General features: G+C 37.2%; 2 protein-coding genes across 8 annotated transcripts in view; one reads left to right on the top strand and one right to left on the bottom strand.

Moving 5' to 3' along the window:
* LOC113109177 (NACHT, LRR and PYD domains-containing protein 3-like) overlaps window positions 1-15,481 on the top strand; it is a 1,077,877-nt gene that overhangs the window by 458,877 nt on the left and 603,519 nt on the right. The gene's annotated exons all lie outside the window — the stretch shown is intronic.
* LOC113109193 (uncharacterized) lies at window positions 4,751-14,800 on the bottom strand. 2 transcript variants are annotated; one of them, XM_026272844.1, is made up of 6 exons: window positions 14,334-14,800; window positions 11,075-11,286; window positions 9,355-10,340; window positions 9,183-9,252; window positions 8,255-8,423; window positions 4,755-5,040 (listed from the first exon to the last, which is right to left on the bottom strand). In XM_026272844.1, exons 2-6 carry the CDS (start codon window positions 11,280-11,282, stop codon window positions 4,878-4,880), a joined length of 1,596 nt encoding a protein of 531 aa, XP_026128629.1. In that variant the 5' UTR covers window positions 11,283-11,286; window positions 14,334-14,800; the 3' UTR covers window positions 4,755-4,877. The 2 variants fall into 2 exon arrangements, 1 of the variants encoding a protein (XP_026128629.1); XR_003292860.1 differs by lacking the exon at window positions 14,334-14,800 and having other exon boundaries at window positions 4,751-5,040; window positions 11,075-13,015.

The raw sequence follows: 15,481 nt of genomic DNA, 5'->3' as shown, positions 1-15,481 counted from the left end.
TTTAAGAGATTATATTTGGGGCTGTTTCTGGGGGACGAGTCTGAGGCAAGAACATGAGACAATAGTAAGGATAATGCAGAAGACAAAAGGTAGGCAAAATAAAAAGTACATTTCCAAAAACAGTCCCACGGACCCAACTAATAAAGGCTGGTTTCTAAAGTACTTCTTCCTGCCTCTCTGTATTAATGCTCATGGGTAGCCTAAACTGGTTCCATTCAGACCTTAATATTAAGTATTTTACTGTTATCAACAAGATCGAACAAGACATTTTCACCTGGCTATACCCAATGTTTAGATCTGTTGTGGTATTTATGCAAATTAACACATACAGTATTGTTCAAAATAATAGCAGTACAATGTGACTAACCAGAATAATCAAGGTTTTTAGTATATTTTTTTATTGCTACGTGGCAAACAAGTTACCAGTAGGTTCAGTAGATTGTCAGAAAACAAATGAGACCCAGCATTCATGATATGCACGCTCTTAAGGCTGTGCAATTGGGCAATTAGTTGAATTAGTTGAAAGGGGTGTGTTCAAAAAAATAGCAGTGTGGCATTTAGAGCCCGACCGATATATCGGCCGGCCGATATTATCGGCCGATATGAGCTAATTGCATTTAAATCGGCATCGGCGTTTATAACGGCCGATGAAACATGAGAAACAGTCTCATATTCTTCACTCATGTTATGAGTGTTGCATAGTTTGCCCACCAGAGGGCGGTCTGCAGCTCCAGAGTTGCAACAGCGCCAGAAATCCACAAAGAAGAAAGCGATCAGCCAAGCCACCCAGGTGAGTCTGTCGTGCGTCATGTGAACTGATTGTAGATTTAGTTCATACACTGTATATAAAAACGGTTTGGTAGTTTTAGTTAACGGTCCTATCATTATCACTTCTAAATATTCTGTAACATCACTTACAGCCGCTAATGCATTGCTATATTAGATTAGCCACAAAGCTAATACCATGTTTATCAGTGGAAGAGCGCGAACGTTAATAAGAGGTCGAACTATAAAGTTAGCGTTTAGTGCTTATTCTATTGCGGTGTGTTTCCCACATAATGACCGCGTAATGGGCCTTTCACACAGGACGCGGTATGCACAGCGCTTGGCCGCTGGGTTTAGCGTTGCCCTTCAGATACAACGCGATTTGCCCTGCTCTGCGCTATGGCGTAGGCGGAGTTTTAAAAACTTTTAGCGGGAGCTCTTTCATAGTCTGTTGTTCCTCTTTTCGGTCGGCAGCAAACATGTATCTGTCCCGTTGTAAGAAGCGAGCGATAGCGCTAGTCCTGCTGATGAGAATTAAGAGAGAAGCAAGGAAGAAGAGGCTACCCTCAGGCCCAGGGAACAATTTGGTGAATTCAGGCTGGTTACGTTACTCTAACGCTAATATAGCTTCCTTTTTAGGAGGCCCCTTAAATGCTTGCTATTAACTTGTTTGAAGGTGGTTCTTCTCAAAATTGACATGGGTGTGTTCATGGCACTAACGTTAACCATTTTGATTCAGACTGCACAAAGAGAAGAGGAGAAGATATACGGGTCCGTTGTGAATGTGTCTGTGAGAGCAAATATAGTGTAGTTACAGTAACTACAGTAGGTGCGTCAGAAATGATTAAATCAGAGGGGACATGTAAATAAATGTGAGCTGAACAAGCGCTTTTTTCTTTTCTTTTTTTTTCTTACATATTGTTTCAAAGCAGCTTTACAGACATAACAGGAAAATGTTGAAATAATATTGTTAAATATAAGGAGGTTAATACCTATTGCTTGACAAATAAAAAAATATATATATATTTCTCATTTTTGCCTATGTAGGAGATCCCTGTTTATTATTATTATTATAATTCTAATGATGACATGAGTAATGATACATGGTGATATTATTAATACACATGCTTATTCTTTCTCTGTCTCTTTCTGCCCTACAGATGGCTGAAAAAGGTGAATGATGTAGCAGCAAAAGTGTGGGACTACTTCTGCAAATACTTTAACTTTAACTTTAGTATTATAATTTATTTACAGTACACACACAGACTGTTAAAATCAGCTTCAACTGGAAGAAAATAAAAGTGTTAAATGTTTAAAATCAGACTGTTTTTTGATCGTTAAAAAATATATACTTTTGATGTGCAATTGTTTAGTGATTGAGACTGTAATCTAAGGCTTTTTTTAACATAAATCCCTTCTGGAAAATGGTTTATACAGCCCACATACATAGAACAGGCAGATATTTTGCCATTGAATGTTATGTAAGTGCAGCTTATAGGAAATGGGTCTAATATCCAGTTTATTTTCAAAATCAAAATATCGGCTTATAAATCGGCTCTTTTCAAGTTAATATCGGCATCGGCATCGGCCCCCAAAAATCCATATCGGTCGGGCTCTAGTGGCATTCAATCACTGAGGTCATCAATTTTGTGAAGAAACAGGTGTGAATCAGGTGGCCCCTATTTAAGGATGAAGCCAACACTTGTTGAACATGCATTTGAAAGCTGAGGAAAATGGGTCGTTCAAGACATTGTTCAGAAGAACAGCGTACTTTGATTAAAAAGTTGATTAGAGAGGGGAAAACCTATAAAGAGGTGCAAAAAATGATAGGCTGTTCAGCTAAAATGATCTCCAATGCCTTAAAATGGAGAGCAAAACCAGAGAGACGTGGAAGAAAACGGAAGACAACCATCAAAATGGATAGAAGAATAACCAGAATGGCAAAGGCTCAGCCAATGATCACCTCCAGGATGATCAAAGACAGTCTGGAGTTACCTGTAAGTACTGTGACAGTTAGAAGACGTCTGTGTGAAGCTAATCTATTTTCAAGAATCCCCCGCAAAGTCCCTCTGTTAAAAAAAAGGCATGTGCAGAAGAGGTTACAATTTGCCAAAGAACACATCAACTGGCCTAAAGAGAAATGGAGGAACATTTTGTGGACTGATGAGAGTAAAATTGTTCTTTTTGGGTCCAAGGGCCACAGGCAGTTTGTGAGACGACCCCCAAACTCTGAATTCAAGCCACAGTACACAGTGAAGACAGTGAAGCATGGAGGTGCAAGCATCATGATATGGGCATGTTTCTCCTACTATGGTGTTGGGCCTATTTATCACATACCAGGGATCATGGATCAGTTTGCATATGTTAAAATACTTGAAGAGGTCATGTTGCCCTATGCTGAAGAGGACATGCCCTTGAAATGGTTGTTTCAACAAGACAATGACCCAAAACACACTAGTAAACGGGCAAAGTCTTGTTTCCAAACCAACAAAATTAATGTTATGGAGTGGCCAGCCCAATCTCCAGACCTTAATCCAATTGAGAACTTGTGGGGTGATATCAAAAATGCTGTTTCTGAAGCAAAACCAAGAAATGTGAATGAATTGTGGAATGTTGTTAAAGAATCATGGAGTGGAATAACAGCTGAGAGGTGCCACAAGTTGGTTGACTCCATGCCACACAGATGTCAAGCAGTTTTAAAAAACTGTGGTCATACAACTAAATATTAGTTTAGTGATTCACAGGATTGCTAAATCCCAGAAAAAAAAAATGTTTGTACAAAATAGTTTTGAGTTTGTACAGTCAAAGGTAGACACTGCTATTTTTTTGAACACACCCCTTTCAACTAATTGCCCAATTGCACAGCCTTAAGAGCGTGCATATCATGAATGCTGGGTCTTGTTTGTTTTCTGACAATCTACTGAACCTACTGGTAACTTGTTTGCCACGTAGCAATAAAAAATATACTAAAAACCTTGATTATTCTGGTTAGTCACATTGTACTGCTATTATTTTGAACAATACTGTACATACAGAAAGAAATGACTGTGTAAGTTAAATTTTTTTTAAACCATTGATTTATCTCTATCAACATAATCACACACAATATTGTAGTAACAAGATGTTGTAATCTTTATCTGCTGGAAAATGACAATCAGTCAAGTTTGTGTTTTAAGCACATCTGACACATCCCTACACCTGAAATGTAAAGCAGAACGAGCTCCACTTGCAGGTTATTGTAGAATAGGTGAGCACACTGCCATAAGCATCATTTATTTTTGCACTGTTAATCAATTTTACATTTTCACTTAGTGCAGGTTAATGTAAGGAAGATACTGTACTACAGATATTTAAATCCTTTTTGTATGTTTTGTACAAAGTGAAACACATCCAGACACATGGCTGTCAAAGACCACAGGACAGGAACATTCTCCTGGAGACGCTGAGAAAGCACTGAAGGAATCTCTTCTCTTCAGGACACCTACTGGAGTGAGTATATTAAAGAAAAAAAACAAATCAACACTGTAAAACTTTTCACTGTAAATTTACAGTAAAATACTGGCAGCTGGGTTGCCAGCCACATACTGTATTTTTACAGAACTAGTACTGTAAACAGATTTTACAGTACTGGTACTGTAAACCGTTGTACTGTAAATTTATAGTAAAATACTGGCAGGTGAGTTGCCATCCACACTGTATTTTCCTGTCTACAGCAAAAAAAAAAAAAAGTTTTTTTTACAGGGAAAACATTATACTCTGAACTTTAAACAAGAAAATAGAAACCAACAACATTATCTGTGTTTTAAAACATTTATTTTAAAAGCAATGACCAGACATATTGCCTAATATACATTTGGCTGAAATGCCAGCTGTTTTTTTTGTTTGTTTTTTTTTTACATTTAAAATGTAAGTTGAACACAACACTTTATAATATAGTAATCTTGTTAACATTTAACAAATTTCCTTTTTTTTCAGAAATGTAAAGAGTCAAAAAAAAAAAAAAAAAAAAAAAGAATAGAACCTCAAATTGACTGAAATGGCAGTTGGTTTTTTATAAATGGAATTAACGACGCAGTAATCTTAATTACTTTGAATGTACTTGCTGACAGGTTCTAAACAAAGTTCCATTCAAAGTCTGCAAGTTTTCGCAGAAGTGAGGAAACTGGTGGGCTTACAGTTGCGTTCTTTTTTTGCACGACTTGGCCAGTTTTCTTTGAAGTCATTTTTCCTTTTTTTGCTTTTGATCCACGTTCAGGATTGATGTCAACAAAGCGTCTAAAATGCAGAAAAGAGGAAAGAAAAAACACAATGAGATATTATAGACTGTGCGTGTATATATATATATATATATATATATATATATATATATATATATATATACATACATACATACATATATACATACATACACACACACACAGAGAGAGAGAGAGAGAGAGAGAGAGAGAGAGAGAGAGAGAGAGATTTAACCACTATTCACCCAGCTTATTAACAATATAATCCCCTCATCAGGTACTGAATCAGGGCCTACCAGAGTGTCATAAACCCTGTTTATGTAAAGCACACATTGCCGAATCCAGTCCAAACATTTGTGACTTCATTAATTTAACTAAACTTCAACCTTTGCATCATGACCTTGAGCCAAATACTAAGTTGTCCAAAAAACTTTTTCAGCAACACTGGTTGATGGCGCTTTTACCAAATCACGGAAGTGACCTCCACGTCTGTGTTAGCGGTAGCATTCGCCATCAGGCAATTGTTATTTAATAAACTCCTGATGTCAGGGCCGGATTAACCATACGGGCAACTGGGCAATTGCCCAGGGGCCCAAGACCTCTAAAGGGCCCAGGGCAGCAAGGGCACGAGCAAAATACTGTATCTGGTAATCTCCCGCTTTATATTAAACAAACTGTCAACACGGGCTTTTGCGCGCTGCACAGAGAGACGCTGTCTATGACTTTGAACGTGAGTTGAGAGCGGCTAAGAGTCAGTCTCATGCGGACTGACCAATGAAGAGAGGGCCTCAAGTTAAGACCCTCTCCTCATTGGTCAGTCCGCATGAGGCGGGTCAAATGTTACGCCGAGCGGGTTACGTCAGGCGTTGCTACAACAGAAAAAAATCTGACATGGAGAAGCTAAGTGGGAGAGTGAAGCAGAAATTAAAAAAGGAAAGGACATCAGAAACGCAGAAAATTTTAAGTATATACCTAAAATAGGTAATTTCTTCACTCCTGTTAATGTTACCGACAGATCTGTTAAGTCTGCTTCCGTCAAAGACGAGGACAACTCAGCTAGCCAGGACTTTTCTACACCGCCAGCTTACGTTTACAGCCCGGAGAGCGAAGAGCATTTCAAATTCAAACATGCACTTCGTCATTATTTAGGACTAAAATTGTGTGTTTTGCCAGATTATGTAGCATTTATTTCTGTCTTGTCTTCAGAGAAATTGACAGATTTCTAAATGTTTATGTAGCACTAAAATGTTTAACTGGTTAATTGTGCTGTGAAATGTTGTTGTTCTATTTTAAAACAAGTTAAAATGAGTTTAGGATAAAAATGTTTATGAGCAGATAATAGTGATACTGCATTTTATTTATTTATTTTTTCCTTGAGGTGCCAGCTTCATTAAAATGCTGTAAATTGTTGTGGAGTGATAACTGGCAGATTTCAAATTGTTTGTGTTGGACTAATAACTTGATTGCCTTGTTGAATTCTGGGGAAACGGGGTCACCCTGTCAGGGTGATTTCTGCTTAAAATGAGCTGAGGACCAAATTGTTTCTTGATGTGTTGTCTGTGGTCTTCTGTTATAGCTCTATCAATTCAATACATTTCTATTGGGGATAAATGTTGTTAAATAAACAATGGTTTGAAAGTGGTTGCTTATTTATTCATTTTTGTGAAAATGGAGGATATTTCCCTCCTTCTCAATGTAGTGGGTCAATTTTACCAGATTATACAGATGCTGATGAGTTTTGTGTTCATAGCATCATATGTGAGTGAATGTATTTGATAGGGGACATAGTAGTGCATTTGTAGTTCTATGAGCATTTAAATATTTGTAAATCAAAATACACCTGATGACAGTTAGAATTTGAAGTATTGAGTATATTTACTGTATATTACAGTAATATATTCTGTATATGACCATATTATGGTGATCCTGGGGTCGTGATGATGGGGCCCTTGAATATTGTTGCCCAGGGTACAACAAAGTGTTAATCTGGCCCTGCCTGATGTACTTACAAACCTTCCAATCCCTCGTTTTAGGAGTACAGAACCTATTTGTACTACTGTAGAAGTTTGGTACCGTTCTGGTCATCATTATTAGTGGGGTAATTTACGAGACACAACTTTTGGAAAAGGCTTCTGGGGGGGGGGCGTTTGGCTCAATATCATGGTGAAAATGAACCTAGGTTGATTTTACTCTGAACCATCCCTTTAAATACCCTTATTTTACTAAGGCCTAGACCTGGCTTAAAGGGTCAGTTCACCGAAATATAAAAAATGTCATATATGACTCACCCTTATGTCATTCCAAACCCGTAGGAACACAGTTTAAGATATTTTAGATTTAGTCCGAGAGCTCTCAGTCCCTCCATTGAAGCTGTGTGTACGGTATACTGTCCATGTCCAGAAAGGTAAGACAAACATCATCAAAGTAGTCCATGTGACATCAGAGGATCAGTTATAAAGCATCAAAAATACATTTTGGTCCAAAAAAAACAACAATTACGACTTTATTTAAAATGGTCTTCTCTTCCGTGTCTGTTGTAAGCGCTCTCACGAAGCTGCTGACGTGTTTTCTGGTGTGCCCAATAACAAAGATAACACGTCAGCAGCGTCACTGCAGTGTTGTGAACGCACTCACAACAGACCCGGAAGAGAAGACAATGCTGAATAAAGTCGTAAGTGTTATTTTTTTTTGGTTTTTCTTACCTTTCTGGACATGGACAGTAGACCGTACACACAGTTTCAATGGAGGGACTGAGAGCTCTGACTAAATCTAAAATATCTTAAACTGTGTTCCAAAGATAAATGAAGGTCTTACTAGTTTGGAACGACATGAGGGTGAGATATTAATGACATAATTTTGCCATTTGGGTGAACTAACCCTTCAAGCTAAGCCCTGTCTGCACTGCAAAAAATGCTTTTCTTTTTGTCTGGTTCCCTGTCCAAATATCAAAATAAAATCCTAAATCTAGATGCATTTACTAGATACGTAAAATTAGATAAGATATAACGTCTTGTTTTCCAAGGGAATTACTCCAAATTAAGTTTTTTTTTTTTTGAGACTGGAAACAAGACAAAAACACTACGTAAGAAAAGCATGTTTTGCAGTGTGTGAAACCAGGTCCATATTGTTATTCCCAGTAGTCAGCTGTACAAAACATTTATGAAAAAAAAAATGAAATCCTTAACAAATACTGTCAAGACAAAGGTTAGTGACAATTGAGTCTAAAACATATTTCAAATATGCCAATGACTTACCTCTGAACAAACTCAAGGGTGCATGCTGCCTCTTCCTGGTACTGTAAATTGAAGTTATAGAAGGAGGCAAACAGCGCTGCCAGGCCAGTGATGAAGTTGGGCTGTGCTCCTTCACACACAATTTGACCCTCCAAACTCAACATCCAGCACTGGTTGCTCAGAGATTGACCTTTAATAAAAATAAAAATCAGAATGAAAAAGTAATAATACTATTGTGGGTTCCAATTTGGTTCTATGTAGTTGTCTATTCATAATTCTACATAACTGTTAAAAGTACTCTGTTCACAGGATACACCATTTCATTCTGCCTTAATAGTGCTTTTGGGTAGGGTTCATCAATACAGTAATACTATAATTTAATTTATATGTGCAATTTCCTATTTAGAGGAATAGTTTTCCCTGGTTAAATGAAAGTAATGTTAGGGTTAGTTAGCTGGACTTCACAACCACACAATTTTGCTGAACACAGTTGATTCTTCCATACATATGTTGCCAATTAAAATCTGTTTTTATATTTCTCATACCATCACCACTCTCTTCCTGAAAATGTAATACTATATTGGAAAAACACCCCAATGCAAAAAATGCTTTTCTTAGTTACTATTTGGTCTAGTTTCCAGACAAATAACTATAAGTTCTTACATCAAGAATAATAAACTAGACAAGTAAAAATTATGTCTCTTTTTTCTGAAAATAGTTTTCTTAAACCATTTTTTTTTTTTTTTTTGCAAAAACATTTCGGAAAACAATATTTTTTTTTACTTGTCTAGGAAATTCTTCTTTATGCAAAAAATAAAAAAAATAAAAAGACACTTGGGAACAAAAATAAATAAATAGAAGTTAAGTAAAACATTTTTTTGCAGTGGGGCAAGTAAATGATGACTTGCTCTTCACTTTATAAGGTTAAACGACTTTAATGTTAACATACCAAGAAATATAAGGCGTGGACTCTCTGGCAAATTAAGAGAATGCTGGACATCAGATGGAGTTGCAAATTCCTGAAACAAATTAAAAAAAAAAGACAGTACAACCATGATCAACAGACCAATCCATAAAAGAGATTATAGATAAATTAGATTGGTTGAATAATCTCTACTTACATCTGCTTGAAGGAAAACCCCATCTAACTTCTCTTTGAAGTGTGCAAGGAGTAGTTGTATGACCATAGCATCCACATCATTTTCACCTCTGGAGAGAATGCTTCGAATGTCATCACTGGTTGGTTTGCTTTTGAAAAATTCAATTATGATTTGTCCACACTCCTGAATAGACAATTCCAAACATCTGAGCACTTTTTTGTCAGTAAGCTGTTCAAAATGTCCATATATATGCCTCTGTGTGAAAAGATATGGCCATTTAGTTTTGATATCTGCAATTGTAGGGGATGGGGTTGCATTGATCATGTGACGCTGAAGCCAATAGGTTTCCTCCATGAGCTTGCAAACGTCTCCTCTCTCTGCTCCAGAGATTCCTTCATGAAGATGCATCTCCTCCATCTTCTGACGTTTCACTTCAAGACTGTCATAAGTTTCCCTAGGTGGAAGATCCGGCTGCCATCTTGTACAACCATACGAGTCAGTGGAACTTCGTTTTCTAGTAGTTCCGGTGTCACTTCTTTGGATCCTATGATGACTTAGTGTATTTGTTCGATTCAGGTGCTCGATGCGTACTTTCAGCTGTGAAAAAACAGATTCATATCCACCCCCAACCTGCTTGTCACCCAACATGTCAGCAAAAGACTTTGGATACTGGCTCACTATTTTGCGACTAACAGTAAGACACTGTGATCTGGTGGGGTTTTTGTCATGTTTTCTCATTTCATCAGCAAGGATTCTAATCATTTGTCTTCGATCAGAAGGAGAAGGTCTCTGTCCATTCTCAACAGCACTCTTTATACCGTCTGGCATTAAGTTCCAGGGAACTTGGAAATTTTCAGTCCATGAATGTGTGACACTGGCTGATGCTAAACTGCTTGATGTTGGCCTTGAGGAGCTTGATGGAGGTGAACCAAGAGTAGTGTTTGTTTCGGGGGGAACCGAGGGGAGAACCTCAGCAGGTGGCAGTACGACTGTGCAGTTCTGATGTTCTGTGTTTATATATATAAATAATCAGTTATTGTATCAAATTACATAATAAACAGTACTAGAATGCATTTTAACAGATAAAAGGGATAGTTCACACAAAAAAATTAAACATTCTGTCATTAATTTCTCACCCTCACGTCATTCCAAACCAGAAAGACTTTTGTTTACTTTGGTACATAAATGAAGATATTCCTGATAAAATCCAAGAGACTTCTGTCCCTTTATAGACAGTATACTCAACTTCCACTGTCAGTATAGTAATCTATATGACTCCAGTTGTTTTTTTTTTTTAATGTTAGAAGTGGTTTGTTTATTTACAAAATAATATTTACAAAATAATAATCTAAAATGTGTGTTCACACAACAATGTCTGCTCTCATGTCAACACAGCATGGCATGCATTATGGGGCTTTAGTGAACATGCCTTGGAGATTAATGTTGTAGAAAATAAAGATTTTTAGGGGGGGAAACAACACACTCATGTTGCTTCATAAAATAGACGTTACACCCCTGGTGTAACATCCATTAATCTAATATCTATGGAGTGACAAAAGTTCTTCAATTTCATCAAAAAGATCTTCATTTGTGTAGTGAAGATGAAAGATTGTCTTGCTTGTTTGGAATAACTTGAGTGAGTAATTAATGACAAGGTTTCCATTTTTGGGTGAATAAATCCTTTAAATTTCCATATACTATATTTGTGTGTGTTTTTTTTTTACATCAACCTTATCTTTACCTTGATTTTTCCATGAACTAAGAAGTTTTCTGCATTGGATAGGTCTGATAAACTCCAAAATGTCATCTTCTTTTACATAAACCAAATCATCCAAGCCTTCGACACCTTGGTCCATGAGCTTCTCAACAAGCTGGTTGGTTACATCTGGAGATAGGCTTGGCAACACCAACAGTACAGCATCTTTCAGGACTTCTTTCATTCCAGACATTATTCTAAAATTGGGAAGGAATGATGGAGAACAATTACTGACAAGCCACACAATGAATACTCAGGCAGAGGATAGTAATCCAGTAGACTGTCTTGATTTATGCATAGGTAGCCTTGATCTTGTGGTTTCAAGCAATGAACTCCCTGGTCTATAAGACAAAAAGACTGACTTTTCTTTGTGACAAAATACACATCGCAATTGTCATGTACAATAATTAAATGAATGTTCCCAAACACAATTCCCTCATCATTCTTCTGCAAAACAACATGCATGTTTTTTTTATAAAGTGTTCCCTTTACGGTCACTTCATTACATGCTACTGTATTCCCTGGCTGAAAGTTAAGACCAGCAACAGATCCTTGAATGTCATCATTGTAGTCATTAACATGAAACTCTATTCCCCTCTCTGCCACAACATTTTCAGGGAAAGGGCTTCCAGCATGTAGGTAAGCCTGAAGAAGTTGATGTCTTTCTGCCAATGTAGCACTCAAATTCTTGAAGTTGTGCAATTTTCTCGCACACTGTTTAAAGTATGAGTGCTTACTTTCAAAGCGTAGTGTCCAGAGGCGAATAAGTGGACCAAAACGACCAGTGAGCTCAGGATAATGACACAGGTAGTGGTGCTTTGGCTTAAGGGGATGATTTGGAAAAACCACCTTTCGAGTCTCAATATACTCCTCTATTAGCACTGATAAATATGCAATCTGACCAATATTAATGGAAGGAGCACAGATGAGCTCTGCTATCTGTCTGAGTTGAAGTACTAACTGCCATACCTCATTTTCAGTTGGACTGACAATCTTTTCCCCAACCAAAAGAGGTAAAAGCCGGAGAAGGCACCAATTCTGAACTGCATGTCCACTTAATTTCCCAGTACCAGGAGTCATCTCAACTGGTTTATCACGCGCATCATTCCCAAGATACTTAAACTGGTTAATACGATGATTTAGTTCAGTGTATGTGAACCGTTTCTCCTGATTCACAAGATGATCGGTATACAAAGCAAGGTCAAATGACACAACACCTTCAAAAAGATCGTGTCCAAGACAGGGAGGTAATCCTGGCTGGCAAACGTGAAAATATTTCAGGTCATTAAAGGGAGAATTACATTTGACACCAATTGCAATTTCAGTTTGATCAGCATCCAAATCCTTAAGATTTTGCTCATACGACTCCACAGTTCTTGTTAATGCCTTTGTTAGGGGAGCCGAGTTAAATGTCTGGCGGTCAATTTCACAGTATCTGCAAAAGTTTTTACTTTTACTGAAATTCTCAACAAAGCCACCAATGTAATGTGATCCAAGGTTATCGCCAGCTGTGGCACACAATGTACCTTTGTGCACCTTTCCATCCGCTAACTCAACACCATTTTCCTCCAGGTCTTTAAGGTCTTTTACCAGAGTTGCAAAGACCAAATCTTGTCCAAAAAATCTAAAATCTTGTTCCCTACACAGCAGAACTAGCTGCATAGGGTCAATGCCTGACCTACAGTGAGGCAGCAGGTTTGCAAGTGTCATGTAAACGGCAAGAATTTTGTGCTTTTTCTTACCAGAACCAAGTGGATTGGCAACTTCAAAAGCATCTTCATACAAGATTAAAGCTAATGAATCTTTATCAGTTTTGAACAGCATATTTTCATCAATATTGTTGCCATCCCATACATCAGAGAGGATATCTTTGGCTCTGACTTCAGATCGTGAATTATTATGTTGTTCTATCACTGATTTACAGCAGAACAGTGCTTCTAAGCTTTGCTTAATAGGAATGTATTGAGCAAAGCTTTCCTTGCCAGATTCATTTTGACCAAGACAGACTGGGACAGGATCCACAAACTTAAAATTGTCTTTATAAAAAGACTTTCTTCTCTTATCAGTGCTAAGTGTATTAATATTAGACCTCCGAAAAAGATCATCAGTTTGCAAGACATCCAAAACACTCTTTATATCATTTTCAGAAATACCAAGTGCAATCAATTTTTCCCCTAGCTTGAGTAGCAAATGAGACTGGCTAATATCATGGATGTCTTGCATCCCCTCAATTACCGACTGAATCACAGATGATGGGAGAATATGCTTTGCCTGTAACTTGAGATAAAACAGAGCCATGTTTTTCAAAAAAAGAGATTCATCTGCATTATTTGGCAAAAGTACATTCCCCAACTGCTCTATGCCATCACCACAATCAAACAATTCAGACTGTGGATGTGAGAGTTCGGCCATGTTAGATGCCTCACCATGCGGCATCTGTACTGAAACATTTGACTGCAGTATACTATGACGCAAACTTTCTGCTGAAGAGTTTCGATGTTTTCTGGATAAATGTGAAGTCAATGTAGATGCTACAGAAAATTGTTTATTGCATGTAAATGGACATGGCACTCTGGTGCCTTCTTTGATATGATTTTTCAAGTGTAAAACAAAGTTTTTCAAATCACTGCACTTTTCTTGACATGTTCCAATATCACACACTAAGGCATCAATTCCTAACTGCTCAACAGATGACTTTGAGGGCCTGTCTTTGTGATCCCTAAATATGTGAGCTTTGAAAGCAGTGAACTTTTTAAATGTTCTGGAGCAATCCGGAATACCACATTTGAAAACGGAATTTGGAACATGACTATGGATTTTCATGTGCTGGCAAAATGCTGACAACGATTCAAAAGTACAATCGCAGAACTGACACCATGGCATTTTTGCACGTGGACTAGACACTACTAAACCATTTACTTTAGCACTGGATTTTTCATCAGATTATAAAACCTGAAACGAAAAAAAAAAAAGCAGATAATCTAAATGACATGGTAAATCACTCGGTGGAACGAGTGATTTTTATTTTCACGATTTTTATTTTATATAACTTATATAAGCAGGTCATGCAAATGAAATGGTATGCTGGCTGTGTGAAATGTCGAAGTTAAGTTAACGTAACGTTACTTGGTAAAGAAGGAGTGTTTTTTTCGCGTTAGAAAACCACGTTCGCAAAATCAAACTATTCGTGTAACTTAATGTAGAAAACCGAACGTAATAAATAAATAAAAATAGATTGGCTTACCGTATCAGTCAGTTGAACAGTCTTCTCAAGCTCTAAAATCCACTTTTGCTCACAGATGCATGACCGACGCTTCCTCCCGTCTTCATGAACTTCATGTGACGTTAACCGTTTCTGCTGCGTTACAGGCAATATTTGAAAGACGCACACAAAAGCTCACAAGAAACGAAGCTCACACGAAACAAAAAGCTTAATTACAAATTCACAAAAACTCACACAGTTGGCACATCAGTTGGCGTCACGTCTCATCTGAATTTTAGCGCGAATAAAATCAATCCCACAATGCAATGCATTTACAGTCTGATACTGTATTACGAATTTATCGGGAGGAAAACAGAAATGTGCTGTATATTTACAGCTGCTCTGTAAATTATACAGCCTTATACTGTATTATGGAAATACAGTACAATTCTGTAAGAAATTCGCTGTAAATTTACAGTAAAGGGTTACAGTGAACTGTAAAATATCTTGTTTCAAATCTTTTCAGGTAATATTCTTCTGTACCTTTTTAGCCCATCTGTAAAAAATTAAAGCAATAGTTTTAGAAAACAATGTAAGATTTATCAGTCTAGACAAGAACATGAAATGCATGGTATATTGTGAAGCTTATACATTAGCTTCTGATTGTTTCTGCAGTTCTGCAGTGTATGTAGCTCCACTGTCTGAGCCAAAGAGGATGCAACAGAATCTGAAAAGTGTTTTCTTTTTTTCTCTTTATTTTTGTTATTATTATTATTGTTGTTATTATTCTTTTTATTTATTTTATGAAAGGGGGACCCGTCTACACCTTTCCTACCATACACCTGATGGATACTGACTGTAAAATGGCAATCACAGGAGGAGGGCTCAGTGTGGTGACAGAGACTTGTTATAGCTCTTATATGTCATTGCTCTTTTTGTTTTTTGATTGCTTCAAAAATTTGTCCTCATTTGTAAGTCGATTTGAACAAAAGCATCTACTAAATGAATAAATGTAAATATTAGTATAACCTGTGGTATAGATGAGTGCCAGTCAACTTTTTTCTGATTCCATTCTTTTAGAAACCATGCACAGGAAGCATATGTACTTTTGTTCCTCAGTGAATAGTCAGTAGTACAGTTGTATTATAATATAATGGAGAAGGGTCTGGCTGCAGACTTGCACTCTCAGA

This window comes from Carassius auratus, chromosome 9, assembly GCF_003368295.1.
Source record: "Carassius auratus strain Wakin chromosome 9, ASM336829v1, whole genome shotgun sequence".
Classification (NCBI taxonomy): domain Eukaryota; kingdom Metazoa; phylum Chordata; class Actinopteri; order Cypriniformes; family Cyprinidae; genus Carassius; species Carassius auratus.
Note: the sequence above shows the minus strand (reverse complement) of the source record. Positions and strands in the feature narration are given on the sequence as shown.